The following is a 27,187-nucleotide window of genomic DNA, read 5'->3' as shown; positions in this document are numbered from 1 at the left end:
TTTTTCGCATGGTCTTGCCGTTAACTGTAGGCCTAATTTTGTTGTTTCTTAATTGCTTCCGTACTTTAAAATATGTTATTTGCCTTCGTCATTGGATTCCTTTTCCTCTTCCCCTTTATTGGTTGATTTACTGTTACTGTACCTATTGTTATCTGTGAACATAGAACAAGTATCAGTTCGAACAATTCAATTTGAATCCCGGGCAGGAAGTTCCCATATGTATTGTACCTCTCTCGTCCGGGGAAGAAATATTGAATATCATCAATTATTTTATATCAAATTATGACACGTGTTTAAAAACCCGTGAGGTCTTCCTGGTTTCAATAGTGGACCACAAGTCCCCGTCAGTCTGTTCACTCTATTAACAGAGCATAAGAGACTTAAAGAGAAGGTAACTTCACAGTACGAACATTAAATAATTTAATTACCTCACCATGAATACTCTTTGTCTAGGGGTAACTTCTGGATTTGCTGTAATTGTTACTACAATGGGTCCTTGGGTTTGTAATATGCTACGTAACTGATACTGTTTAATGGCTTCCATATTATATATTTTCGTAATATCATCTTCATAACAATCAGTACTTCACCAAAATAAGCTTTCCCAACATAAGTCGTTGTCTCAAAATGTTCATCAACACGAATTTTCTCAAAATTTTCCATTTCTCATGACTTCTCATGACACTGTCTCTTGGACTTAGTATAACGTAACTGTTTCTGCCTCAACAATCCATGACCTTACAAAGTACGCAGGTGTACCAACATGAATTGAGCATACATATTTTTTACATCGCACGTATACATCTATGAAAACAGTGCGAAAATTGAATAGAGTTCTCAAATAGTTCTGCAGCAATGCATAATATTATTGTCCTGCAAATTATTAGTTTTTATAATAGAGCGATAATATATCTGTCTATGTTGACATTATTAAAGTTCACAGTAATTTTATATATAACTGTTCTTTCATGTCGATTCACAGCAACACATATATACCTTGTGGATTGTATCGATAGTTTCAGTCGTTCATTAAGCCGGGTTCACACACGCAACGAAAGTACCGCCACAAGTCAAGTCATTCTGGAGTGGCGCATTGAGCTACCGTTCACACAGGACGCCACAAATTCTTCGTAATTGCGCAGTTCGCAAAATGGCGTCACCTGTCTCGGCTGATTAAACGGCTGTACATATTACTAAATAAGATGTTTTGGAAACATAATAAATATAAAATATTACTTACCAAAGTGTTTCTCATCTCTCTTGTCTCGACTACACGTTATAAGAACCGGTCTGCAGCTTCAAACCAAGCAAGGCTGGGTTTATAAATACCGTCTGTAGATGCACCACTCTTAAGTGATTTCAGTACTTCTTTATGTTCATTCATGTAAGCATTTCGAATTTTTAATTTTGTTGTAGCTACATCAATTCCAGGTACATATTCACGCATACTGTTTACTATTTCAATTAAAGCAGCATCTCTCAAATTTCTGTCTTTGTATGGTTCGCTTTTGTGGTTCCAAAGGCATTCTCGTTCTTGATACACTTCCAAGAATCTCATAATTGTCGCTGTTGACCACTTTTTCAGCATATTAATAGCAAACTCCCAAACAAAAGCACTATCTACGAACGAATACGCACTAGAATGGTTTGAATCCAGCCACGAGGTAGCAATGGAATGACGTTATTCGATTGTGGAGAAGGCAAAATGGTGCAACAAAGTAGAACCAAGTTCAACTGTTTGTGGCGTGACAAAAGTTGCGCTTCTTAAATGGCGTCACCGAAAACTAAGAGTTCACACATGCAACTACAAAGCAACAGCAGTTCGCCATTAGCAGTGGCGATACTTTTGTTGCCTGTTTGAACATTACAACTTCGTGGCACATTTGCACAAAAACACGTTGAATGGAGAATAATTTTTGTAGTAACTCAAACAAGTATATTTATTACAATCTGAAGATCTGTTAGTTGGTAGGTGCACGTTGAGGCTCATTTGCACCCAAAACACATTGAATAGAGAGTAACCTTTGTAGCCACACAACGACATCACCCTGCGTTTTCTTTTTAAAAAAAAAAAAAAAAAAAAAAAAAAAGAAAAAAAAACTTTACCTACATTTCGCAATTCGAATAAACTATTCAGTTGTGAACTTGAGAAACAATAATCTGATAAGAATAAAATTTAAAATAAGGGCAAACGAAAAGGATGAAGGCTTTCTAGTATCTCCCATATTCAGTATGCTGCAAGTGGTGGTTCCCTTCCACCAGATTTCAGGATATATGCTAGCTTCCTACATCTGCAGAGTAGATATGAATGGAGGAGGAGTTGCCACATTCATTAAAAACTGCCATAAAATCAAGAATACTAACATTAATAAATTCTGTTTAGAGCAGCATCTAGAAGCATGTGCAACAGATGTAGAGTTCAATAACAGATCCTATATAATAGTGACTATTTACCAAGCAGCTGCAGGAAATTATAATCTATTCATATCAACAAAGTTAATTATGGCAAAGTCTTGTGAGCTTAGTACAATTCGAAGTTACTTGTGTAACCAGTCTATTATAACTGGGACATTTCCTGATTGGCTAAAATATGCAGATGTTAAGCCTCTATTCAAAAGTGGGGATAAAGAGATAACATCAAACTACAGACTGATTTCATTTTTGCCAGCATTCTCAAAAATTTTAGAAAAAGTAATGTATAGGCAGCTTCTCAACCATCTGACCACAAATAACATATAAGCAAGAACACACTTTGGATTTCTGAAGGGTTCTGATATCGAGATGGCTATTTACACCTACAGTGAAAATGTACTTAATTCATTAAATAACAAATTATAAGCAGCAGGTATTTTCTGTGATTTGTCAAAGGCATTTGACTGTGTGAACCACAACATCCTTTTAAATGAATTAGAATTCTATGGTGTCACGGCAGTGCTGCAAAATGGTTCAAGTCATACCTTGGTAACAGGAAACAAAGGGTGTCAGTGCAAGGGACTAGTGAATTAAGTCATCAGTCATCAGAATGGGAAGAAATTACATGTGATATCCCACAAGGATTCATCTTAGGGCCATTGCTTTTTCCTGTGCACATTAATGATCTCTCATCAGTTACACAGCCAGAAGCAGAGTTCATTTTGTTTGCAGATGACACAAGTACTGCAATAAATAGTATGTCGAGTGTAGTTTTAGAAAGATCTGTAAATGATATTTTCATGGATAATAATAAATGGTTTAAAGCCAACATTAAACTTCGAAAAGACTCACTATATCCAATTCAGAACCTGTAAGAGGTTTCCACCCAGTAAATGCATAAAGTATGAAGAAGAGCAGACAGAAGATGTTGACAGTCTTAAATTCCTGAGATTACAACTTGATAATAAATTCAGTTGCGAAAAGCACACCACAGAACTGCAGTAACACCTCAATAAATCTGTGGTTGTAATTCGAGTGGTAGCAGACATAGGTTACATAAAAATGAAAGAGCTTCAAGTCAAACAAAAGTTTTTAGAGTACAAAAGCATGTAATACGTATTATTTGTGGAGTAAATTCATGGACGTCCTGTACATACCTCTTCAGAGAACTGGGTACACTAACTACTGCCTCTCTGTTTATTTACTCCTTAATGAAATTTGTCTTAAGTAATATATCTCTTTTTCCAACAAACAGCTCAGTTCATACATACAATACCAAGAACAAAAATGATCTGCACAAAGTCTTAAAAGCAATTACTTTAGATCAAAAAGGGGGTCAACTACTGAGAAACACTTATCTTCAATAATATGCCAGCAAAAATAAAAAATTTAGTTACAAATGAGAATCAGTTTTTAAACGAGCATGAAAGACTTACTAGTGGCCTACTCTTTCAATTCCACTGACAAATTTTTTAATAGAAACAAATGATGTTTCGTATATACTCACACTATTAGTTGTGGTTGATTGGGAGGTCGTTCCAAGGTGTGGCAGGCAGCGAAAGACGTCCCCGGAGGCTGATCAGAAGGCCTCCCCGATGCGTCTGACAAACCGGTTTCAGGCACTGTCTCTGGCTGAGTCAGATGCAGCTGCCTGCCCTGTTTCAGAGGATCATTCTCAGCCTTCAAGGTACGAGCAATCGCAGAGGGTGGGCTTACTGGTAGTTGGGAGCTCCAATGTTAGGCGCGTAATGGGGTCCCTTAGGGATACGGCGGCTAAGGAGGGGAAGAAATCCAGTGTGCACTCGGTGTGCATTCAGGGAGGAGTCATTCTGATGTGGAAAGGGTCCTTCCGGATGCCATGAAGAGCACAGGGTGCAGCCAGCTGCAGGTGATGGCACATGTCGGCACTAATGACGTGTGTCGCTTTGGATCTGAGGAAATTCTCTCTGGATTCCAGCGGCTATCTGATTTGGTGAAGGCTGCCGGTCTTGCTTACGAGATGAAGGCAGAGCTCACCATCTGCAGCATCGTTGACAGAACCGACTGCGGACCTTTGGTGCAGAGCCGGGTGGAGGGTCTGAATCAGAGGCTCAGACGGTTTTGCGACCGTGTTGTCTGCAGATTCCTTGACTTGCGCCATAGGGTGGTGGGGTTTCGGGTTCCGCTGAATAGGTCAGGAGTTCACTACACTCAGCTGGCGGCTACGTGGGTAGCGGAGGCTGTGTGGCGTGGACTGGGCGGTTTTTTAGCTTAGAAGGCCTCGGGAAAGTACGGGGTGGGCTGCAATGTCAAAGGGTGCTTGGCAATTACAGCACGTGCTTGGATCAAGGAACAGTCGGAATTATAGTTGTAAATTGTTGTAGTTGCGCTGGAAAGTCCCTGAGCTTCAAGGGATAATAGAAAACACAGAAGCTGATATCGTTATAGGTACAGAAAGCTGGCTAAAGCCTGAAATAAGTACTTCAGAAATTTTTACGAAGTCTCAGACGGTGTTCAGGAAAGATAGATTAGGCAGAATTGGTGGTGGAGTGTTTGTGTCTGTCAGTAGTGGTTTATCTTGCAGTGAAGTCGAAGTAGATACTCCATGCGAATTGGTATGGGTGGAGGTTATACTTAACAGCCGACTTAAGTTAATAATTGGCTCCTTGCGGAACAGTTCAGAGAAAGTTTGAGTCTCGTAACAAATAAATACCCCACTCATACGGTTATAGTTGGTGGGGACTTCAACCTACCCTCGGTATGTTGGCAAAAATACTTGTTAAAAACCGGTGGTAGGCAGAAAACGTCTTCCGAGATTGTCCTAAATGCTTTCTCCGAAAATTATTTCGAGCAGTTAGTCCACGAACCCACGCGAATTGTAAATGGTTGCGAAAACACACTTGACCTCTTAGCTACAAACAATCCAGAGCTGATAGAGAGCATCATGACTGACACAGGGATTAGTGATCACAAGGTAGTTGTAGCTAGGTTCAATACAGTTTCTTCCAAATCCATCAGAAATGAACGCAAAATAATTTTATTTAAAAAAGCGGATAAAGTGTCACTAGAAGCCTTCCTAAAAGACAATTTCCATTCCTTCCGAACTGACTATGCGAATGTAGACGAGATGTGGCTCAAATTCAAAGATATAGTACCAACAGCAATTGAGATATTCATACCTCATAAATTGGTAAGAGATGGAACGGATCCCCTGTGGTACACAAAAAAGGTCCGAACGCTGTTGCAGAGGCAACGGAAAAAGCATGCGAAGTTCAGAAGAACGCGAAATCCCGAACATGGGCTAAAATTTACAGACGCTCGAAATTTGGCACGTACTTCGATGCCAGATGCCTTTAATAGGTTCCACAACGAAACATTGTCTCGAAATTTGGTAGAAAAACCGAAGAAATTCTGGTCGTATGTAAAGTACACAAGCGGCAAGACGCAGTCAATACCTTCGCTGTGCAGTGCCGATGGTACTGTTACCGACGACTGTGCCGCTAAAGCGGAGTTATTGACCGCAGTTTTCCGAAATTCCTTCACCAGGGAAGACGAATGGAACATTCCAGAATTTGAAACACGAACATCTGCTAGCATGAGTTTCTTAGAAGTAGATACCTTAGGGGTTGCGAATCAACTCAAATCGCTTGAAACGGGCAAGTCTTCAGGTCCAGATTGTATACCAATTAGTTTCCTTTCAGATTACGCTGATACTATAGCTCCCTACTTAGCACTCATATACAACCGCTCGCTCACCGATAGATCTGTACCTACAGATTGGAAAATTGCACAGGTCGCACCAATGTTCAAGAAGGGTAGTAGGAGTAATCCATTTAACTACAGACCTATATCATTGACGTCGGTTTGCAGTAGGGTTTTGGAGCATATACTGTATTCAAACATTATGAATCACCTCAAAGGGAACGATCTATTGACACGTAATCAGCATGGCTTCAGAAAAGATCGCTCTTGTGCAACGCAGCTAGCTCTTTATTCGCACGAAGTAATGGCCGCTATCGACAAGGGATCTCAAGCTGATTCCGTATTTCTAGATTTCCGGAAAGCTTTTGACACTGTTCCTCAGAAGCGACTTCTAATCAAGCTGCAGAGCTATGGGGTATCGTCTCAGTTGTGCGACTGGATTCGTGATTTCCTGTCAGGAAGGTCGCAGTTCGTAATAATAGACTGCAAATCATCGAGTAAAACTGAAGTGATATCAGGTGTTCCCCAGGGAAGCGTCCTGGGACCTCTGCTGTTCCTGATCTATATAAATGACATGGGTGACAATCTGAGCAGTTCTCTTAGATTGTTTTCAAATGATGCTGTAATTTACCGTCTAGTAAGGTCATCCGAATACCAGTATCAGTTGCAAAGCGATTTAGAAAATATTGCTGTATGGTGTGTCAGGTGGCAGTTGACGCTAAATAAGGAAAAGTGTGAGATGATGCACATGAGTTCCAAAAGAAATCCGTTGGAATTCGATTACTCGATAAATAGTACAATTCTCAAGGCTGTCAATCCAACTAAGTACCTGGGTGTTAAAATTACGAACAACTTCAGTTGGAAGAATCACATAGATAATATTGTCGGGAAGGCGAGCCAAAGGTTGCGTTTCATTGGCAGGACACTGAGAAGATGCAACAAGTCCACTAAAGAGACAGCTTACACTACACTCGTTCGTCCTCTGTTAGAATATTGCTGCGCGGTGTGGGATTCTTACCATGTGGGACTCACGGAGGACATCGAAAGGGTGCAAAAAAGGGCAGCTCGTTTTGTATTATCACGTTATAGGGGAGAGAGTGTGGCAGATATGATACACGAGTTGGGATGGAAGTCATTACAGCATAGACGTTTTTCGTCGCAGCGAGACCTTTTTACGAAATTTCAGTCACCAACTTTCTCTTCCGAATGCGAAAATATTTTGTTGAGCCCAACGTACATAGGTAGGAATAATCATCAGAATTAAATAAGAGAAATCAGAGCTCGAACAGAAAGGTTTAGGTGTTCGTTTTTCCCCCTCGCTGTTAGGGAGTGGAATAGTAGAGAGATAGTATGATTGTGGTTCGATGAACCCTCTACCAAGCACTTAAATGTGAATTGCAGAGTAGTCATGTAGATGTAGATGTATTAGCATTGTTATATCAGCTTAAGAATAGGATGTATTGTATATACTCATGCTATTATTATTGTTATTACAGCTTTAAATAAAATAAAAATATGAAAAAAAATAATTGACATTTTCCACATCCATGAGGATCTCCTCAGCATGGATCTATAGACTGAAAAACTAATCTAATCTAAGATTTCCAGTTGATGGGAAAATAAACATTGCATCTGTACAATGGAATCTCCCTGCTGTAAGGAAATAAAGCTTTACTACATATTGAAATGTACATTGATTGTTCCTAGTAAATCATTTTTATATGTTTTTAAATATATAGAGTAAATGAAGGACATACTAGTCACCCCCCCCCCCCCCCCCCCCATGAACCATGGACCTAGACGTTAGTGGGGAGGCTTGCATGCCTTAATGCCTCAGTGATGCAGATCGCCATACCGTAGGTGCAACCACAATGGAAGGGTACATGTTGAGAGGCCAGACATACGTGTGGTTCCTCAAGAGGGGCAGCAGACTTTTCAGTAGTTGCAGTGGCAACAGTCTTGATGATTGACTGATATGGCCTTGTAACACTAACCAAAACGGCCTTGCTGTTCTGCTACTGCAAACGGCAGAAAGCAAGGGGAAACTACAGCAATAATTTTTCCTGCGGACGTGCAGCTGTACTGTATGGTTAAATGACGATGGTATCCTGCTGGGTAAAATATTCCAGAGCTAAAATAGTCCCATATTTGGGTCTCTAAATGGGGACTACTCAAGAGGACGCCATTATCAGGAGAAATAAAACTGGCATTCTACTGATCGGAGCATGGAATGTCAGATCCCTTAATCGGGCAGATAGGTTAGAAAATTTAAAGAGGGAAATGGCTAGGTTAAAGTTAGATATAGTGGGAATTAGTGAAGTTCGGTGGCAGGAGGAACAACACTTATGGTCAGGTGAATATGGGGTTGTAAATAAAAAGTGAAATAGTGGTAATGCAGGAGTAGGTTTACTAATAAATAAAAAAATAGGAGTGCAGGTAAGCTACTACAAACAGCATAGTAAACGCATTATTGTGGCCAAGATAGACATGAAAGACCATGCCTACAACAGTAGTACAAATTTATATGCCAACTTACTCTGCAGATGATGAAGAAATTGATGAAATGTATAATGAGATTAAAGATATTATTTAGGTAATGAAGGGATGAAAATTTAATAGTCATGGGTGACTGGAATTCGACAGCAGGAAAAGGAAGAGAAGGAAACATAGTGGGTGAATGTGGATTGGGGGTGAGAAGTGAAAGAGGGAGCCGTCTGGTTGAATTTTGCTCAGATCATAACTTAATCATACCTAACACTTGGTTCAAGAATCATTAAAGAAGGTTGTATACATGGAAGAATCCTGGAGATACTATAATGTTTCAGATAGCTTATATAATGGTAAGACAGAGATTTAGGAACCAGGTTTTAAATTGTAAGACATTTCTAGAGGCAGATGTGGACACTGACCACAATCTATTAGTTATGAACTGTAGATTAAAACTGAAGAAACTGCAAAAAGGTGAGAATTTAAGGAGATGGGACCTGGATAAACTGACTAAACCAAGGGTTTTAAGTTTCAGGGAGAGCATAAGGGAACAATTGACAGGAATGGGGGAAAAATACAGTAGATGAAGAATGTGTAGCTCTGAGGGATGAAGTAGTGAAGGCAGCAGAGGATCAAGTAGGAAAAAAGATGAGGGCTAGTAGAAATCCTTGGGTAACAGAAGAAACATTGAATTTAATTGATGAAAGTAGAAAATATAATAACGCAGTAAATGAAACAGGCAAAAAGGAATACAAACGTCTCAAAAATGAGATCGACAGGAAGTGCAAAATGGCTAAAAAGGATGGCTAGAGGAAAAATATAAGGATGTAGAGGCTTATCTCACTACGGGTAAGATAGATACTACCTACAGGAAAATTAAAGACACCTTTGGATAAAAGAGAGCCACTTGTATGAATATCAAGAGCTCAGATGGAAACCCAGTCTTAAGCAAAGAAGGGATAGCAGAAAGGTGGAAGGAGTATATAGAGGGCGATGTACTTGAGGACAATATTATGGAAATGGAAGAGGATGAAGATGAAGATGAAATGGGAGATATGATACTGTGTGAAGAGTTTGACAGAGCACTGAAAGACCTGAGTCGTAACAAGGCCCCAAGAGTAGACAATATTCCATTGGAACTACTGACAGCCTTAGGAGAGCCAGTCCTGTCAAAACTCTACCATCCGGTGAGCAAGAAGTATGAGACAGGTGAGATACCCTCAGACTTCAAGAAGAATATAATAGTTCCAATCCCAAAGAAAGCAGATGTTGACAGATGTGAAAATTACTAAACTATCAGTTTAATAAGTCACAGCTTCAAACTACTAACACGAATTCTTTACAGACAAATGGAAAAATGTGTAGAAGCTGACCTTGGGGTCAGTTTGGATTCCGTAGAAATGTTGGAACACGTGAGGCAATACTAACCCTACGACTTACCTTAGAAGAAAGATTAAGGAAAGGCTAACCTATGTTTCTAGCATGTGTGGACATAGAGAAAGCTTTTAACAAAGTTGACTGGCATACTCTCTTTCAAATTTTAAAGGTGGCAGGGTAAAAAAAAGAGAGTGACAGGCTATTTACAATTTGTACAGAAAGCATATGGTAGTTATAACAGTTGAGGGGCATGAAAGGGAAGTAGTGGTTGAGAAGGGAGTGAGGCAGGGTGGTAACCTTTATCTGACGTTATTCAATCTGCATTTTGAGCAAGCAGTAAAGGAAACAAAAGAAAAGTTCAGAGTAGGCATTAAAATCCATGGAGAAGAAATAAAAACATAGAGGTTCGCTGATGACATTGTAATTCTGTCAGAGACAGCAAAGGATTTGGAAGAGGAGTTGAACAGAATGGACAGTGTCTTGAAAGGAGGGTATAAGATGAACATCAACAAAAGAAAAACAAGGATAATGGAATGTAGTCGAATTAAGTCAGGTGATGCTGAGGGAATTAGATTAGGAAATGAGACACTTAAAGTAGTGAAGGAGTTTTGCTATTTGGGGATCAAAATAACTGATGATGGTTGAAGTAGAGAGGATATAAAGTGTAGACTGGCAATGGCAAGTAAAGCACTTCTGAAGAAGAGAAATTTGTTAATATCGAGTATAGATTTTAGTGTCAGGAAGTTGTTCTTGAAAGCATTTGTATGGAGTGTAGCCATGTATGGAAGTGAAACATGGACGATAAATAGTTTGGACAAGAAGAGAATAGAAGCTTTCAAAATGTGGTGCTACAGAAGAATGCTGAAGATTAGATGGGTAGATCACATTACTAATGTGGAGGTATTGAATAGAATTGGGGAGAAGAGGAGTTTGTGGCACAACTTGACAAGAAGAAGGGACCAGTTGGTAGGACATGTCCTGAGGCATCAAGGGATCACAAATTTAGTATTGGGGGGCAGCGTGGAGGGTAAAAATCGTAGAGGGAGACCAAGAGATGAATACACTAAGCAGATTCAGAACGATGTAGGTTGCAGTACGTACTGGGAGGTGAAGAAGCTTGCACAGGATATTGTAGCATGGAGAGCTGCATCAAACCAGTCTCAGGACTGAAGACCACAAAAAAAACAACAACAATACAACAACTTAAAAAAGTATATTTATTAAGATCAAACAATCTGTTAGTTGCTAAGGTGAACATTGTGACTCATTTGCACCAAAAACAAATTGAATGGAAAATAGTCTTCGTAGCAACACAACCACATCACTCTGCTGTAATGAATAAATTATTCAAATGTGAACTTGAGACATATATATATCCAATTAGAATAAAATTTAAAAGAATGCCATACCAAAAGAAAGAAGGCATTCTAGTGTCTCACTTTCACCAAAAATACATTGAATGGAGAGTAATCTCTGTAGCCGCACAGCTACATCAGCCTGCTGCTTAGAACAAAACTTACTACATTTTGCAATTACAATAAACTAGTAAACTGTGAACTTAAGAAATATATCTGAAAATAATAAAATTTAAAAAAAGGACATACCAAAAGAAAGAAGGCTAGCTAGTGTCTCCCACACTCATTATGCTGGTTGTGGTGGTTCCCTTCTACCAGATTCACAGCAGAGCGGAAAATAAACATTGCACCTGTACAATGGAAGCTCCCTGCTGTGACAAAATCAAGATTTACTACATATTGTAGTGTACATTAATCCTTCTTAGTGATCCTTTTATATGCATAACAAATATGTAAAGTAAATGAAGAACATCTAAAAAAGCATATTTATTAAGATCAGAATACCTGTAACTTTGTAAGGAGCATGTTATGTCTCAATTGTACTAAACGCATATTGAATGGAGAATAATCTTTGTAGCAACACAACCACATCACATTGCCGTAAAGAAAAGAAATAAAACTTTACTACAATTGGTAATTCAAAAACACTAGTAAACTGAATTTGAGAGATATATTAGAAAAGAATTAAATTTTAAAGAAGGCTATACCAAAAGAATGAAGGGTAGCTAGTATCTCCCACACCCATTATGCTGGTTGTGGTGTTTCCCTTCCACCAGGTTGCAAGTCGATGGGAAAATGAACATTGCACCCGTAGAATGGAATGTCCCTACTGTGAGGAAATAAGGATTTACTACATATTGTAATATACATTGATTGTCCTTAATGACCTTTGTGATATAATTTATAAATATATAAAGTAAATGAATGGCATACCTAACATGTATATTTATTAAGATCCGGAGGTCTGTAAGATGGTAAGGTGCACACCATGTCTCACTTGCATAAAACATTATTGAATGGAGAACAATATTTGTAGCAAAACAAGCACAAGAATAAAATTTAATAGAAGGGCATACCAAAAGAAAGAAGGCTTTCTAGTATCTCCCATAGTCAGTATGGTGCATATTTTGGTTCCCTTCCACCAGACTGTAGACGATGGGAAAATAAACATACCAGTACAGTGGAGTCTCCCTGTTGTGAGGAAAGTTAGACATACAACATTTTTTAGATATACAACATTTTGTAATGTACATTGACCATTCTGACATGATTTTTAAATATATAAAGTAAATGAAAGACATATCTAAAAAAAATATATTTATTAAGATCCAAAGATCTGTAAGTTGGTAAGATGCAGGTTTTGTATCATTTGCACCAAAAACACATTGAATGGAGAATAATCTTTGTAGCATCACAACCACATCACCCTGCTGTAAAGAACAAAATCTTTACTACATTTTGCAATTAGAATAAATTATTTAACTGAGAACATGAGAAATATATCTGATAAGAATAAAATTTAAAAGAAGGGCATACTAAACAAAACAAGGATTTCTAGTTTGTCCCATAGTCAGTATGATGCATGTGGCTGTTCCATTCCACAAGGTATCCAGTCAATGGGAAAATAAACATTGGACTCGTACAATGGAATCTCCATGCTGGGAGAAATAAAGATTTGCTACATATTGTAATGTACATTGATTGTTCATAGTGGTCACTGAGATTTGATTTTTAAATATTTAAAGTAAATGAAGGACATTCCTAAAAATGTATTTATTAAGATCCGAGAATCTGTTAGTTGGTAAGGTGCACATTATGTCTTATTTGAACCGAAAACACATTGAATGGAGAATAAACTTTCTTGCCACACAACATGATAACTCTGCTGTAAATAACAAAACCTTCCCACATTTCACAATTCAAATAAATTATTCCACTGTGAACTTGATGAATATAACTGATATGATTATAATTCAAAAGAAGGACATACCAAAAAAGAAGACTTTCCCAGTATCTCCCATGTTCAGTATGCTGGATGTGGTGGTTCCCTTACACCAAAATCCCATTCTATGGTATAATAAACATTGCAACCATGCAATGTAATCTCGCTTCTGTGAGGAGAGATAGATTTACTCCATCATGTCAAGCAAATAAATTTTTCTTTGTAAACATACCGATACAACATCTAACAATATAAAGCACTAGAAGGACATACATAATTAATAAGATTTAGAAGTTTGGAATATCTGTTGGTTAATATTGTACATGCGGTGTCTCATTATAAAGATATACCAAAAGAAAGAAGATTTTCCTAGTTACTCCCATAGGATTTGGTGGTTCCCTTCCACCAAAAACACAGTTGACGGAAAAAAATTGCAGACATACAATGTAATTTCCCTGCTTAGAGGAGAGAAATATTTTCTTCTTAGTGAATATTGGGATATGAATATGTAAAATATAATGCAAAGGAAGGACATTCTTAAACAAAGCACAGTCTTTCTTGGCGTATTCCACTGACGCATTCTTCTTGCGTTATCAGCAGAGTGGTGGCGTAGTCTTGTCGCAATGTTTCAATGAGTTTCATACCCATCATTTTCTGGTGAAGTGTTGGGATGCTTTGTTCTGCATATCTATATGTCGAGCAAGCCACACGTGGACTCCCGCTGAGATCATCCGAGGAAGTGAGGAGGGAGACCAGCAGGGTACTCAAGAAAGCAAGAATGCCTGAGAACAACATTTAAGCAGAAGAGCACAAGGCACTGATGAACCTTCACGATCACAGGGGTCTAGCGGTCTTAGCAGCAGACAAAAGCAATGCGACAGTCCTACTGAAGTCGGAAGATTACTGGTAGAAGATCTACATCTTAGTGAAAGGTCCAGCATACAAAGAAGTGGGGAAAGACACAATTGCTTCTGTTACAGGCAAGACCATCAATCTTCTCAATAGCTCAAGACTTGACAGAAACACCATCAGGAAGCTTTACCCTCGGGCACCGGTTCCACCAAAACAGTATGCGCTCCCAAAGTACCTTAAGGAGAATGTCCCACTACATCCTATATTGAACACCATAAATTCTCTGATGTATGGTGTAGCCAAGCACCTAGCACACCTGTTAAAACCACTCGTGGGTCATTGCCCTCCCCATGTCAAGAACTCGACCAAATTTGTTAAGGTACTCCAAGGGTTACATCTGGACGAGAAGGATCTAATAGCTGGCTTTGATGTCACTTCTGTTTTCACCTGTGTGCCTCTGGATGATTCCGAGGCTCTGCTTGAAGATCACTTCGATGAGGACACACTCAGACTCTTTTGTCTTGTGTTAACCACAATGTACTTCAAATGTGGTGGGAAATCAACAAACAGATGGTGTTACCATGGGTTCCCCTCTGGCCCCAGGTATGCCAACTTGTGCATGGAGCCCTTTGAAAATGTGGCATTGAACACTATCTGCCATAAACCAAAGGTGTTCTACAGATACATAGATGACACTTTTGTAGTGTGGCCCCATGGTATGAAAAAACTATAGGAGTTCCTACACCATCTCAACGATGTACATGATAGCATCAAATTTAGCATGGAGGTAGAAGAGAATGGCTGCCTTCCCTTCTTGGATATTTTGACCAGGAAAAATCCAGACAGTACATTGGGACATTTGGTCTACAGCAAGATGATGCACACGGACTTATATCTCAATGCTTGGAGTTGCCACCATCCAGCAAAATGTAACACAGTAATGAACACCTTAGTACAAAGAACCTGGTCAATCTGTGACAGCGAGAGTTTGCCATGTGAGTTAGCACATATGCGGGAAACCTTCTTTAAGAGCTACACTGTGACACAAATAAGATACGCCTTGCATGCAGACAAGGAGAAACAAGAAGAAGATAAGCAAAACGTGTGGCGTTTCTGCCATGTGCTGGACTGCCAACAGCCAAGATCATAAAAATATTAAAGAAACAAAATAACGACCATCTTTTGTGCACCAAAAAAGTCAAAGATATTCTTGGCTCAACCAAAGATCAGCTGGGGTTGCAGACACTGCACATTTACAGTATTGAGTGCGAATTTGGGATGGAATATATCAGGTAGATACAATGATACATCAGAAACGTATGACTAGGACAGACAAACAAGTCTGCGGTAGCAAAACATAGCATTATCAAGGGACAATCAGGTAGATACAATGATACATCAGAAATGTATGACTAGGACAGACAAACAAGTCTGCGGTAGCAAAACATAGCATTATCAAGGGACACATCTTCGAAGAAGCTGTGCAGCATCAACAGTTTCTGGGGCTCGATCTTCAAAGAGGCAGTGGAGATATGTCTGCACAACAATTTAGTAAACAGCAGTAGCGGTTTTCAGCTCAGTGCAGCTTGGAATTCCACAATTGACATAATACATCAGGAACACTCTGATCTGAAGGCAGTGGCATCCGCAGACAGATTGGATAGCCACCTGGTCTAGATACTGGGCAGGGCCGCAGCCCCTGCCCCCACTAATACCCACACGGTACTCCCTGAAACGTTGTGACAAGATGACACCACCACTCAGCTGATAACCAGAGAATAATTCATCAGAGCTTGTTTATCAAACTCTGATAATCTGTTAGTTAGTAAGGTGAATCTGGTATGTCATTTCCACCACAAAACCCATTCAAGGGATAATAATCAACTTAGCCACACAACCACATCACCCAGCTGTAAAGTAAAAAAATTTGAACATTTCACAAATCAAATACATTTTTCCACTGTGGACTGGAAGAATGTAACTGATAAGAATGCAAAGCAAAAGAAGAACATACCAGAAGAAAGAAGATTTTCCAATTATCTCCAGTAGTCAGTATGGTGGATGTGGTGGTTCCCTTCACCAAAACACAGTCGATGAGAAAATAAACATTGCACCCATGCAATGAAATCTCCCTGCTGTGAGGAAAGAACCATTTACTATGTTTTGTATTGCAAATAGATTGTTCTTCGTGAACATAGGGATATGACTATCAAAAATACAATACAAAGTAAGGACATACCTAAACAAAGCCGATTTATCAATTTTAAAAAATCTGTTAGTATGGTACATGTGGTGTTTCATTTCCACTGAAAACCTGTTGAAGTGAGAATAAACATTGTAGCCAAACAACAACATTACCCAGTTGTAAAGGATAAAAAATTTACAACATTTCAAAGAACAAATAAATTATTCTACTGTGAAATTGATGAATATAACTGATAAGAATGTAGGTAAATGAGAACATACAAGAAGAAAGAAGAATTTCCCAGTCTCTCCAGTAGTCAGTATGCTGGATGTGATAGTTCCCTTACACCAAACACCCAGTGGATGTGAAAATAAACATTGCCACCTGTTGTAACCTCTACAGGAATGCCACGGATTACCGCTAACCAAAATGTGGTGGTATCGACTGGAGCAGCTGTGAACAAACAAGAATGGAATGGAAGGACAGTCAAGATGACAGACAACCAAGCAAGGTACCAAGATCAACAACAAAGTATTAAGCAACAGGGTCATAAGAGATAACCTCACGAAATCAAACTATGCCCCCTCATAAACGGGAAGCAAGCACACACAATGTGAACACGATGTCTGTAAGCGAGATGTCTACTGACTCAATGCAAGCACCAGGCTGCCTCACTGAGTGAGAGGCAGGGTATTTTGCTATTGTCCACTGGGCCACATGCTCCACAGTGGCGCCCCCACATTAGACTCAGGGTCAGTAGCACGTGCAGCCACAGCATTCGGGGTGATTGCTCCAGAGACCTCTAGTGGTCATCAAGTTCCATGCGGTCTCCTGTGGATTTGAAACTCATGGAGCTTGGTACCAGATCCTTCTCCCCCCCTGCATTGGGGTGAAAATGCCCCTGTCTGTGCTGCGGTGTTCGGCAGATGGGAGAAGACCCAGGCTTGTCAACTGCCATTGTCGGGGAGGAAGGGACACCCGAGGTGTCCATGTCAGCCAAGCCAGAGGCCAGGGTGTTGCAAGGAGCTTCCGATCCAGCTCAGGATGGGAATGGTTGGCGGTAGGCTTGCGGGGATGTAGCAACCGAGGGCAGTGGCAACGACTCAATGACCATGTCTGTACCTGAAGGAGGTAGTGTAGGAGGAGGTGGCAGCGGTAGTCCGACAGGGGTACATGGATGGAGCTGGTTATGATGGTGGGGCTAGAATCCTTTCGACACTTGCACTGACGTCACACACTGACCATGGGCCATGACGACCATGGCAGACGCACAGCCCACCTTGCTCCCTTACATGCGGGCCCACAAGGCCATGCTCGGGGTGTAACGCTGAGATGGCTAAGAGTGGGGTGGGAAGTTGACAGCTTCAGCAAATGGAGCAGGGTCTGCAACTGTCGCCCAAGGAGGAGCTCTGTCAGACTATGTCCGTCAGTTGGTGTGTTGGGATATGTGCTCAAGAACAGGGTGAGGGCTGATGTCGTTAGAGATGTTTCCACTACCTTTGTCAACTGTTGTTTAAATGTGCTGTTCTCAGCCATTGGTATTCCGATGTGTGAGGGCTGCCCCAGTGCCGTAGGCCGACGCATCCACCACCACAACCAAGGTGCGATCTAGAGATGAGGGAGTAACTCAAGGGGCACACTTCAGCATCGCCTTTAAATGAAGAAAAGCCTGGTCACAGGCAGGAGTCCTATCAAAAGGTACCCCTTTGTGATGCAAGTGATTGAAGGGTTGAGCAACAGAGGCAGCTTGGGGCAAGAACTTTAAGTAATAAGTAACCTTGCCCAAAAACACCTGGAGTTCAGATAAGTCCTTGAGATGAGGAAGGGCCTCAATGGCCACGACATTGCAATCTGAAGGGTGAATGCCATCTTTGCTAAGCCAGTGGCCTAAGTATTCCACTTCTAGTTGAAAAAAAAAAACAACACTCGTCCAGGTGACAGCGTATACCCACTGATTGCAGAGCGTGAAACAAGGTGCTGAGGTTGTGCAAATGTTCCTGGCAGGAACGCCCGGTGACTGATATGTCATCTAGATAATTAACGTAGGCTGGGATAGGCTGTGGCATAAGCTGCTCCAGGAACCATTTTCAAATTAGCTGGCACTGAAGAGACACCAAATGGAAGGCGCTTGTACTTGTATAAGCCAAAAGGTGTGTTGATAACCAAGATGTTCAAGGAATTGGAATCCAAAGGTAACTGGTGGTATGCCTCAGCCAGGTTGATCTTAGAAAAGTACTCGTCCCCACAAGTTTGGCGGGAAGTTCTTCCTGTTGGGAAATGGGGTAAGTGTCTACTAAGGACTGAGCATTGACAGTAGCACTGAAGTCCCAAAACAGCTTAAGGGACCCATTGGGTTTCCATATAACCACCAATGGTGTCACCCAAGCACTGTATGTCACAGACTTGAGGACGCCAGCAGCCTGGAGCCGATGAAGTTCCTGCATGACTGCTAGTTGTGAGGCCACCAGAATGGGTCTGGCCTGGAAAAAGCAAGGCTGCACATCTGGCTGAAGTGTGATGTGTGCCTCAAAGTGTGAAGCACACCCGAGATATGTCACAAACAATGATGCAAAAGGCGAGCACAGATCGTCCAGGTTCTGAAAAGGAACAGCCAGGGAAATGACCATAACTTCTTCGGAAATTGAAAAGCCAAACAGTTGAAATGCATCTAGTCCAAAAATATTTGAAGCTGAGGGATGGTCGACGACAAATAGGGTAAAGAGCCAGGGAACATGTTCGTAGGTGGACTGTTTACAAAGGGGAATGGAACCGTCGCCACAGGCAACCAAACATCAAGAGGGCGGCAACAATGCAGGAGAGGCCAAGCGAATATACAATGCAATATTTATCCGGGAGATGGTGGCCCCAGTGCCAACCTGAAAACTGGCATCCTCGGTAAAAAGGCGGAGCGTGAGGAGTAGCCTCCGTACTGATGGGTCCCCCAGTGGGACGACTGATTGCAGAGCATTTACTGTATCCTGAGGCCCATTAGGTGAAGGACAGAGGTGAGTCGAACGAGTATGACAAACAGATCACATGTGGCCCTCCTTCTTACACAGCATGCACGTTTTCCAGCAATGGGGGCAATCAGCTAGAGCATGTGCGGTAAAGCACTGTGGGCAAGATGGAAGCTGGCCACACGACCAGCTCTGATACCATAGAGACATCAGACAAAGAGGAGTCCCAGTGCCACTGGTCTCTGTTGGCTGGGCCACATCGACATTGCAAGGGTGGAACCCACAGAGATGCGTCGATCGCAGCCACTTGCAGCTGAGCCTTGAGACACTCATTAGCCACCTCAGCAATTTCAGATGAGTGGGCAATTCGGAGAATCTCTTCCAATGAGGGATTATTGAGTTTCAATGCCTCAGTGTGGACCTCAGTATCGGGAGCCAGCTGAACCACCACATTCTGGACCAGGGAGCCCACATACGAAGCCTTACATTGCTGATTGGTGCATTTAAAATCACATTGATGGCTGAGATCCTGCAAGTCCATGACCCAGGAACGATATGATTGTCCAGGCTGTTTATGGCACTGGTGGAACTCCTGCAGAGGGGCGACCACATAGTAGCACTAGGAATAATAGTTTGACAGCAAAAGGCATATCTCCTGGAAAGAGAGAGCTACAGGATCAGACAAGGGTGCCAACTTGCGGAGAAGAAAGAATGTGTCTGGGGTGGCCCAAGACAAAAACAATGGCCACTGCAGTAGGTCATCCGTGATTTGAAAAGCCGTGAAATGTTGTTTCAGCCTATGTAAGTATGTTTTACAGTCATCTTTAGCGTCATCAAAAGTTGGGAATGACAGCGGATGTGGGGAAAGCATCGGACACCCGAGGACTTGAAGCTGTTGTGGTAATGCGTACCGGGCATCAACTGTACCCTTTAGCAACCACATCGACTTTTGTAATTTGTCTAACTGGAGGCTGCTGCTGCTGCTGCACGAGCTGCTGCTGTTGTTATTGCAACAGACAGACCAACTTAGCCTCGATGCGAACAACTATCAAGGTTTACCTTGTCACCAGAATGTTGTAACGACGGCAGGAACGGTCGGGGGATTGCCACTAACGAAAATGCGGCGGGATCGAATGGTAGCGGCCGGCGAACAAACAAGTCAGACGAATGGGAATGGAAGGACAAGCACGATGACAGACAACCAAGAAGACACCAAGATCAACAAGAAAGTATTAAACAATGGGGTCCCAAGAGAGAACCTCAAGAAATTAAAACAAGATCCCCTCATAAACAGGAAGAAAGCACACGCAATGTAAACACGATGTCTGTAAGCGAGATATCAACCAACTCAATGCGAACACCAGACTGCCTCACCAATTTTTTTTCTTTATTGTTATTTTAACACTTCATACAAAAGGTGGGCTGGCAGCGGCAATATTACGCCGCTCTTCGGTCACAGATAGCACAAATAGAAACAAGGAAGGTACAGAAAAACAAAACATAATGGTGGTTCAAAAAATGGCTCTGAGCACTATGGGACTCAACTGCTGTGGTTATTAGTCCCCTAGAACTTAGAACTACTTAAACCTAACTAACCTAAGGACATCACACACATCCATGCCCGAGGCAGGATTCGAACCTGCGACCGTAGCAGTCGCACGGTTCCGGACTGCGCGCCTAGAACCGCGAGACCACCGCGGCCGGCCATAATGGTGGACAAAAAAACAGTAGACACATGAGTAAAAAACATGGAGCCATTTACAGGTGTAGTAAAATAAAAAAACGTTCAGCACTTGTACACAAACAATGATGACTGAAATGACACACGTGAACGATGGAGCATGGGCGGTGAAAACACTGAGGCACTAACACGACGGTACACACAAAGAACTGAAGGTGATGATCTCTGGTGCGCAAATGTTCACTTGACGTGTACGGGTCCGGGGACCTGCCAAAAGGGGAAAAGGTGGGGGAGGAAGGGGAGGGGAGGGTGTAGATGCCAGTGGCAGAGGAGATGGAAGGTGGAGGAAAGAAGGTACGGGGGGGGGCGGTAGGGGAAGCCCAGGGGGAGGAGGGGGGAAGGAAGGGAGGAGGAAGAGAAGGCAGAGAGGGTGCCCTAAGGAAAAAAACACAGGGTGTGGAAGGGGAGGATCAAAATTGGTAGGAGGGGGAGATGGAGGGGAGAAGGACATCATCAGGGAGGGGAAGTTGGTGGAAGCCACTATGGGTGAGGGTATGGAGAATGGAGAGATGGAGAGCAGGTGGAAGGTGGGAAAACAGGCACGGCAGCAGACGGGGGTGGGAGAGGATGGGAGAGACAAGTGGGTGAGGGGGATCAAGTTTACGGGAGTTGTAAAGGATCTGCATCCGTAGCTAGCCGAGTGAGAGGCAGGTGCATAAATAGACGACAGCATATGTCGCCAATGGCCGCTGGGACCACGTGCTTCACAGTGGCGTCCTCACGTTAGACTCGAGGCCAGGAGCTCACGCAGCCACAGCTTATGGCGCGACTGCTACAGAGACCTCTAGTGGTCATCGAGTTCCATGCCGTCTGATGCGGATTCGAAACCCACAGCAGTCGGTACCAGACACCCATACAATGGAATCTCTCTACTATGAGGAAAGTAAGATTTACATTTTGTAAAGCAAATAGATCGTTCCTAGTGTCCTTAGGAATATGACTTTTAAAAATATAAAGCAAACTTAGGAGATACCTAACCAAAGCAGATTTATCAAGTTCCGAAAATCTATTATTGAGTATGGTGCGTGTGGTGTCTTATTTCCAGCAAAAACACACTGAAGGGAGAATAAACATTCTACATCTACGTCTACATGGTTACTCTGTAGTTCACACTTAAGTGCCTGACAGAGGGCTCATCGAACCATTTTCATACTACTTCCCTACCATTCCACTCTCGAATGGCGCATGGGAAAAAGGAACACCTAAATCTTTCCGTTCGAGCGCTAATTTCTCTTATTTTATTATGATGATCCTTTCTCTCTACACAAGTGGGTGTCAACAAAATATTTTCGCATTCGGAAGAGAAAGTTGGTGATTGAAATTTCGTAAATAGATCTCGCCGCAATGAAAACTGCCTTTGTTTCAGTGACTGCCACCCCAACTCGCGAATCATATCAGTGACACTCTCACCCCTATTGCGCGGTAACACGAAACGAGCTGCCCTTCTTTGCATTTTTTCGATGTCCTCCGTCAATCCTACCTGGTAAGGATCCTACTTCGCACAGCAATATTCCAGCAGAGGACGGACAAGTGTAATGTAGGCTGTCTCTTTAGTGGGTTTGTCGCATCTTCTAAGTGTTCTGCCAACAAAGTGCACTCTTTGTTTCGCCTTCTTTACACTATTACCTATGTGGTATTTCCAACTCAAGATGCTCGTAATTGTAATTCCTAGGTGTTTAGTCAAATTGACAGTCCATAGATTTGTGCGATTTATCGTATACCCGAAATTTATCGGATTTCTTTTAGTACCCATGTGGATGACCTTGCACTTTTCTTTGTTTAGTGCCAATTTCCACTTTTCGCACCATTCAAAAATTCTCCCTAGTTCATTTTGCAATTGGAATTGATCGTCTGATGATTTTACTACATGGTAAATTACAGCACCATTTGCAAACAATCTAAGGGGGCTGCTCAGATTATCAGCTAGGTCATTTATGTAAATGAGGAACAGCAGAGGGCCTATGACATTACCTCGCTGAACGCCAGAAATCACTACTGTTCTGTTCGATGATTTACCGTCTATCACTATGAACTGTGACCTCGCTGAGAGGAAATCACGAATCCAGTCACACAACTGAGACGATACTCCATATGCACGCAATTTGATTAATAATAGCTTGTGAGGAGCGGTATCAAAAGCCTTCTGGAAATCTAGGAATATGGAGTCGATCTGAGATCCCTTGTCGGTAGCACTCATTACTTCATGCAGTTGCACAAGAACGATATTTTCTGAATCCGTGTTGGTTATGTATCAATAATTCATTTTATCGAAGGTGATTCATAATGTTCGAGTACCGCATATGCTTCAAAATCCTACTGCAAATTGAGGTCAGTGATATGGGTCTGTAATTCAATGGGTTACTCCTATTTCATTTTTTGAATATCGCTGTGCTCTGTGCTACTTTCCAGTCTTTAGGAACAGACCTTTCATCAAGTGAGCAGTTGTATAGGATTGCTAGGAAAGGCGCTCTTGTGTCTGCATACGCTGAAAGGAACCTGATTGGTTACCATCTGGGCCAAGAAGACTTGCCTTTCTTAAGCGATCTGAGTTCTTTTGCAACACCTAAGACATCTACTTTTATGTCACTCATGCTAACAGCTGTTCTGGTTCCGAATTGTGGAATATTTACTTCGTCTTCTTACGTGAAGGGATTATGGAATACTGTGTTTAGTAACTCCGCTTTAGTAGCACCTTCTTTGCGACTGGTGTACTTTATATACATCCAGAATCTCTTCGGGTTTTCTACCATATTTTGAGACAATGTTTCATTGTGGAAACTATTAAAAGCATCTCGCATTGACGTCCACACTAAATTTCGAGGTTCCGTGAAATTTAGCCAGTCATGAGGATTTTTCGTGCTTCTGAATTTGGCATGCTTTCTTTGGTTGCTTCTGCAACAGTGTTCTGACGCGTTTTGTGTACCATGGTGGATCACTCCCGTCTCTTCTTAACTTATGCGGTATGAATCTATCTATTGCTGTCGATACTGTACCTTTGAATTTGGGTCATATCTGGTCTATACCTACATAATTAGCTTGGAAAGAATGGAGACTCTCTCATGTGGGCTCATGAACTAATTGTTCAAAGTAATTCTCAGAGAAAGCATTTAGTACAATTTCGGAAGATGTTTTCTGTCTACCACTGGCTTTGAACATGTATTTTCGCCAAAAAATCGAGGGTACATTGAAGTCTCCACCAATTATAAGTATGAGTGGGGTACTTATTTGTAATGTGATTCAAGTTTTCCTAGATCCATTCAGGTATTATATCATTTGACTCGGGGGCGTCGTTAGAAGGAGCCAATTATTTATTTTGGCATGGCTGTTGAGTATAGCCTCTACCCATAGTAATTTGCAGGAACTATTTATTTCAGCTTCACTGCAAGATAAACTACTACAAACAGGCACTAACAGACCACCACCTACTTTATTTAATCTATCCTTTCTGAGCACACTTTGCGCCTCTGTAAAAATTTTGGCAGAATTTATCTCCGGCTTTAGCCAGCTTTCTGTTCCTATAACGATTTCAGCTTCAGTGCTTTCTATCAGCACTTGAAACTCTGGTACTTTTCCTACACAGTTACGACAATTTACAGCTACAATACCGACTGTTGCTTGGTCAATTCTTGTCGTTCCTTTGCCCTGTACCCTTTGAGACTGGAGCCCTTTTTGATCTTTCCCGAGACAGTCTAACTTAAAAAAACCGCCCTGTCCCTGCCACACAGCCCGTGCTACACGTGTAGCCGCCTCCTGTGTGTAGTGGACACCTGACCTATTTAGCGGAACCCGAAACCCCACCACCCTATGGCGCAAGTCGAGGATTCTACAGCCTACATGGTCGCAGAACCGTCTGAGCCTCTGATTCAGACCCTCCACTCGGCTCTGTACCAAAGGTCCACAAGTGGTCCTGACGACGATGCTGCAGATGATGGTGAGCTCTGCCTTCATCTCGCTATCAAGACAGGCAGTCTTTACCAACTCAGATAGCCGCCGGAAACCAGAGAAAATCTCTTCCGATCCATAGCGACACACTTCATTAATGCCGACATGAGCCACCATCCACAGTTGGCTGCGCCCTGTACCCTTCATGGCATCCGGAAGGACCCTTTCCACATCTTGGATGATTCCCCGCAGTATGCACACAGAGTGCACATTGGCTCTCTTCCCGTCCTTAGCTGCCATATCCCTGAGGGGCTCCATCACTCGCCCCTTCCCCATGACAAGCAATCCGACCCTCTGCACTTGTCCGAACCTCTCAGGAAGACCGGCTACTGACTCAGCAGGTGTGGCCGCCCTTGCTGGCTAAGAAGTACTTTCAGCACTGGGCAGAACCTCAAACCTGTCACGGAGGCATAAGCGTACAGCCTTGCGACCAGCACCAACTTTCGCCTTCCGCCCAGGTATCCGTGACCCCGCCACGGTTCGCCAATCACCGTCAGGCAAGTGTCGACCTGCAGGGCGCAGTGGCACCAGAGATTCCAGGCAATGCTACAGGTTCCACAAGCGCCAAAGCGCTCGCCTTGGTTGTCCTAATGTCACCACGGCCCAAGGCAACAGCCTGGAACCTGTCGACCATGGCCAACACATCTTCCAGCTGTTTACAGACGGTGGACAATACCCCTGAATCCGTACACAACAGGCGCAGTCCCTATCCATCATTAACATCTTTTTTCCTCTCTTTTATCTCACAAGCTGTTTAAAACAAACAGATGACTGGCGATTACGCGAATTTACACTACACAGGTACTAAAATGTGATGCTACAACTCTAAGGTACTATAATACACACGAAAATTATGACTTAAACTATGCAAGCACACAAAAACACGCAAAGGAATTAAGAATTAAACTATAAAACAAATAAGTGAGCTAAGAGTATGACTTGCTGCTGGCTTCTGCTTATCCATTGGCGGCAGGGTAGCAACACAACCAGATAACCCTGCTGTAAAGGACAAAACATTTACATTTCACATATTAAATAAATGATTCCACTGTTAACTTGATGAATGTAACTATAAGAATATATAACAAAAGATGGATGTACCAAAGAAAGTCCCTTTGCCCATACACTCCTGTAGTCAGTATGCTGGATGTGGTGGTTCCCTTCCACCAAAAACTGTCAATGCCAATAGCGAGTTCTTAGTGAACATAGGGATATAGCTATGAAAAATATAAAGCAAAGGAAGGACATACCTAAACTAACCAGATTTATCAAGATCCAAAAACCAGTTAGTTAGTGTGGTAAATGTGGTGTCTCATTTCCACCAAAAACCCGTTGAAGGGAGAATAAACATTACACCCACAAAACCGGGAGACCCTACTGTAAAGGACAAGAAATTTAGTACATTTCGCAAGTCAAATAAATTATTCCACAGTGAACTTGATTAATATAATTGATAAGAATGTAAGGCAAATGAAGGATATACCAAAAGAAAGAAGATTTTCCCAATGTCTCCTGTAGTCAGTACGTTGGATGTGGTGGTTCCCTTCCACCAAAAACCCAGTCGATGAGAAAATAAACATTGCACCAATAAACATTGCACCAATAAAATGGGATCTCCCTGCTGTGTGGAAACAAAGACTTCCTACATTTTGTAAACCAAATAGATTGTGCTTAATGAACATTGGGATATGAAAATAAAAATGAAAGGAAAGACATATCTAAACAAAGAAGATTTATCAATGTTTTATGAAAGCGTAGCGGGACCAAACGGGAGCGGCCTGTGATCAAACAAAATGACCAGCGAAAGATGGAAACGAATAACGACGAATGAACGAACAAGACCTAACGAACAACAACACACAAATAGCAACTGGGTCACAAGTGAACCCTCACGAATCCATAACATCTACTTGTACATGGAAAGCAAGTAAACACGCCGTCTGTGGACGAGTTGTTGATAGACTAACGCGAATATCAGATTACTTGCTGAGCGAGAGGCAGGCGCTTAAATACCTGATAGAGTATATTGCTATTGGCCGCTAGGACCAAGCGCTCCACCGTGGCGCCCTCACATGTACGAAGGCAAGGAGTGCGAGCGCACTCACGGCTAACGGCGTGACAGCTGGAGAGACCTCTTGTGGTAATTGAGGTCCATGGCATCTGGCGCGGATTCGAAACACGCGGCGCTCGGTACCAGAATCAAGATCCAAAAATCTCTTAGCAACTATGGTGCAAGTGGTGTCTCACTTACACCAA

General features: G+C 42.0%; 1 protein-coding gene across 3 annotated transcripts; it reads right to left on the bottom strand.

Moving 5' to 3' along the window:
• On the bottom strand, positions 1-27,187 carry LOC126309711 (uncharacterized). Of its 3 annotated transcripts, none has more exons than XR_007554357.1 (5): positions 16,121-16,227; positions 13,303-13,423; positions 11,562-11,683; positions 3,920-4,068; positions 1-152 (listed from the first exon to the last, which is right to left on the bottom strand). XR_007554357.1 is itself a non-coding variant. In XM_049992094.1 (5 exons), the coding sequence occupies exons 1-3, from the start codon at positions 27,089-27,091 to the stop codon at positions 11,580-11,582; spliced, it is 372 nt and encodes a 123-aa protein (XP_049848051.1). In that variant the 5' UTR covers positions 27,092-27,187; the 3' UTR covers positions 1-152; positions 3,920-4,068; positions 11,562-11,579. The 3 variants fall into 3 exon arrangements, 2 of the variants coding, with proteins under 2 accessions (XP_049848051.1, XP_049848052.1); XM_049992094.1 differs by lacking the exon at positions 16,121-16,227 and adding an exon at positions 26,945-27,187; XM_049992095.1 differs by lacking the exons at positions 11,562-11,683; positions 16,121-16,227 and adding an exon at positions 26,945-27,187.

Source organism: Schistocerca gregaria, unplaced genomic scaffold, assembly GCF_023897955.1.
Source record: "Schistocerca gregaria isolate iqSchGreg1 unplaced genomic scaffold, iqSchGreg1.2 ptg000378l, whole genome shotgun sequence".
In the NCBI taxonomy this organism is placed as follows: domain Eukaryota; kingdom Metazoa; phylum Arthropoda; class Insecta; order Orthoptera; family Acrididae; genus Schistocerca; species Schistocerca gregaria.
Note: the sequence above shows the minus strand (reverse complement) of the source record. Positions and strands in the feature narration are given on the sequence as shown.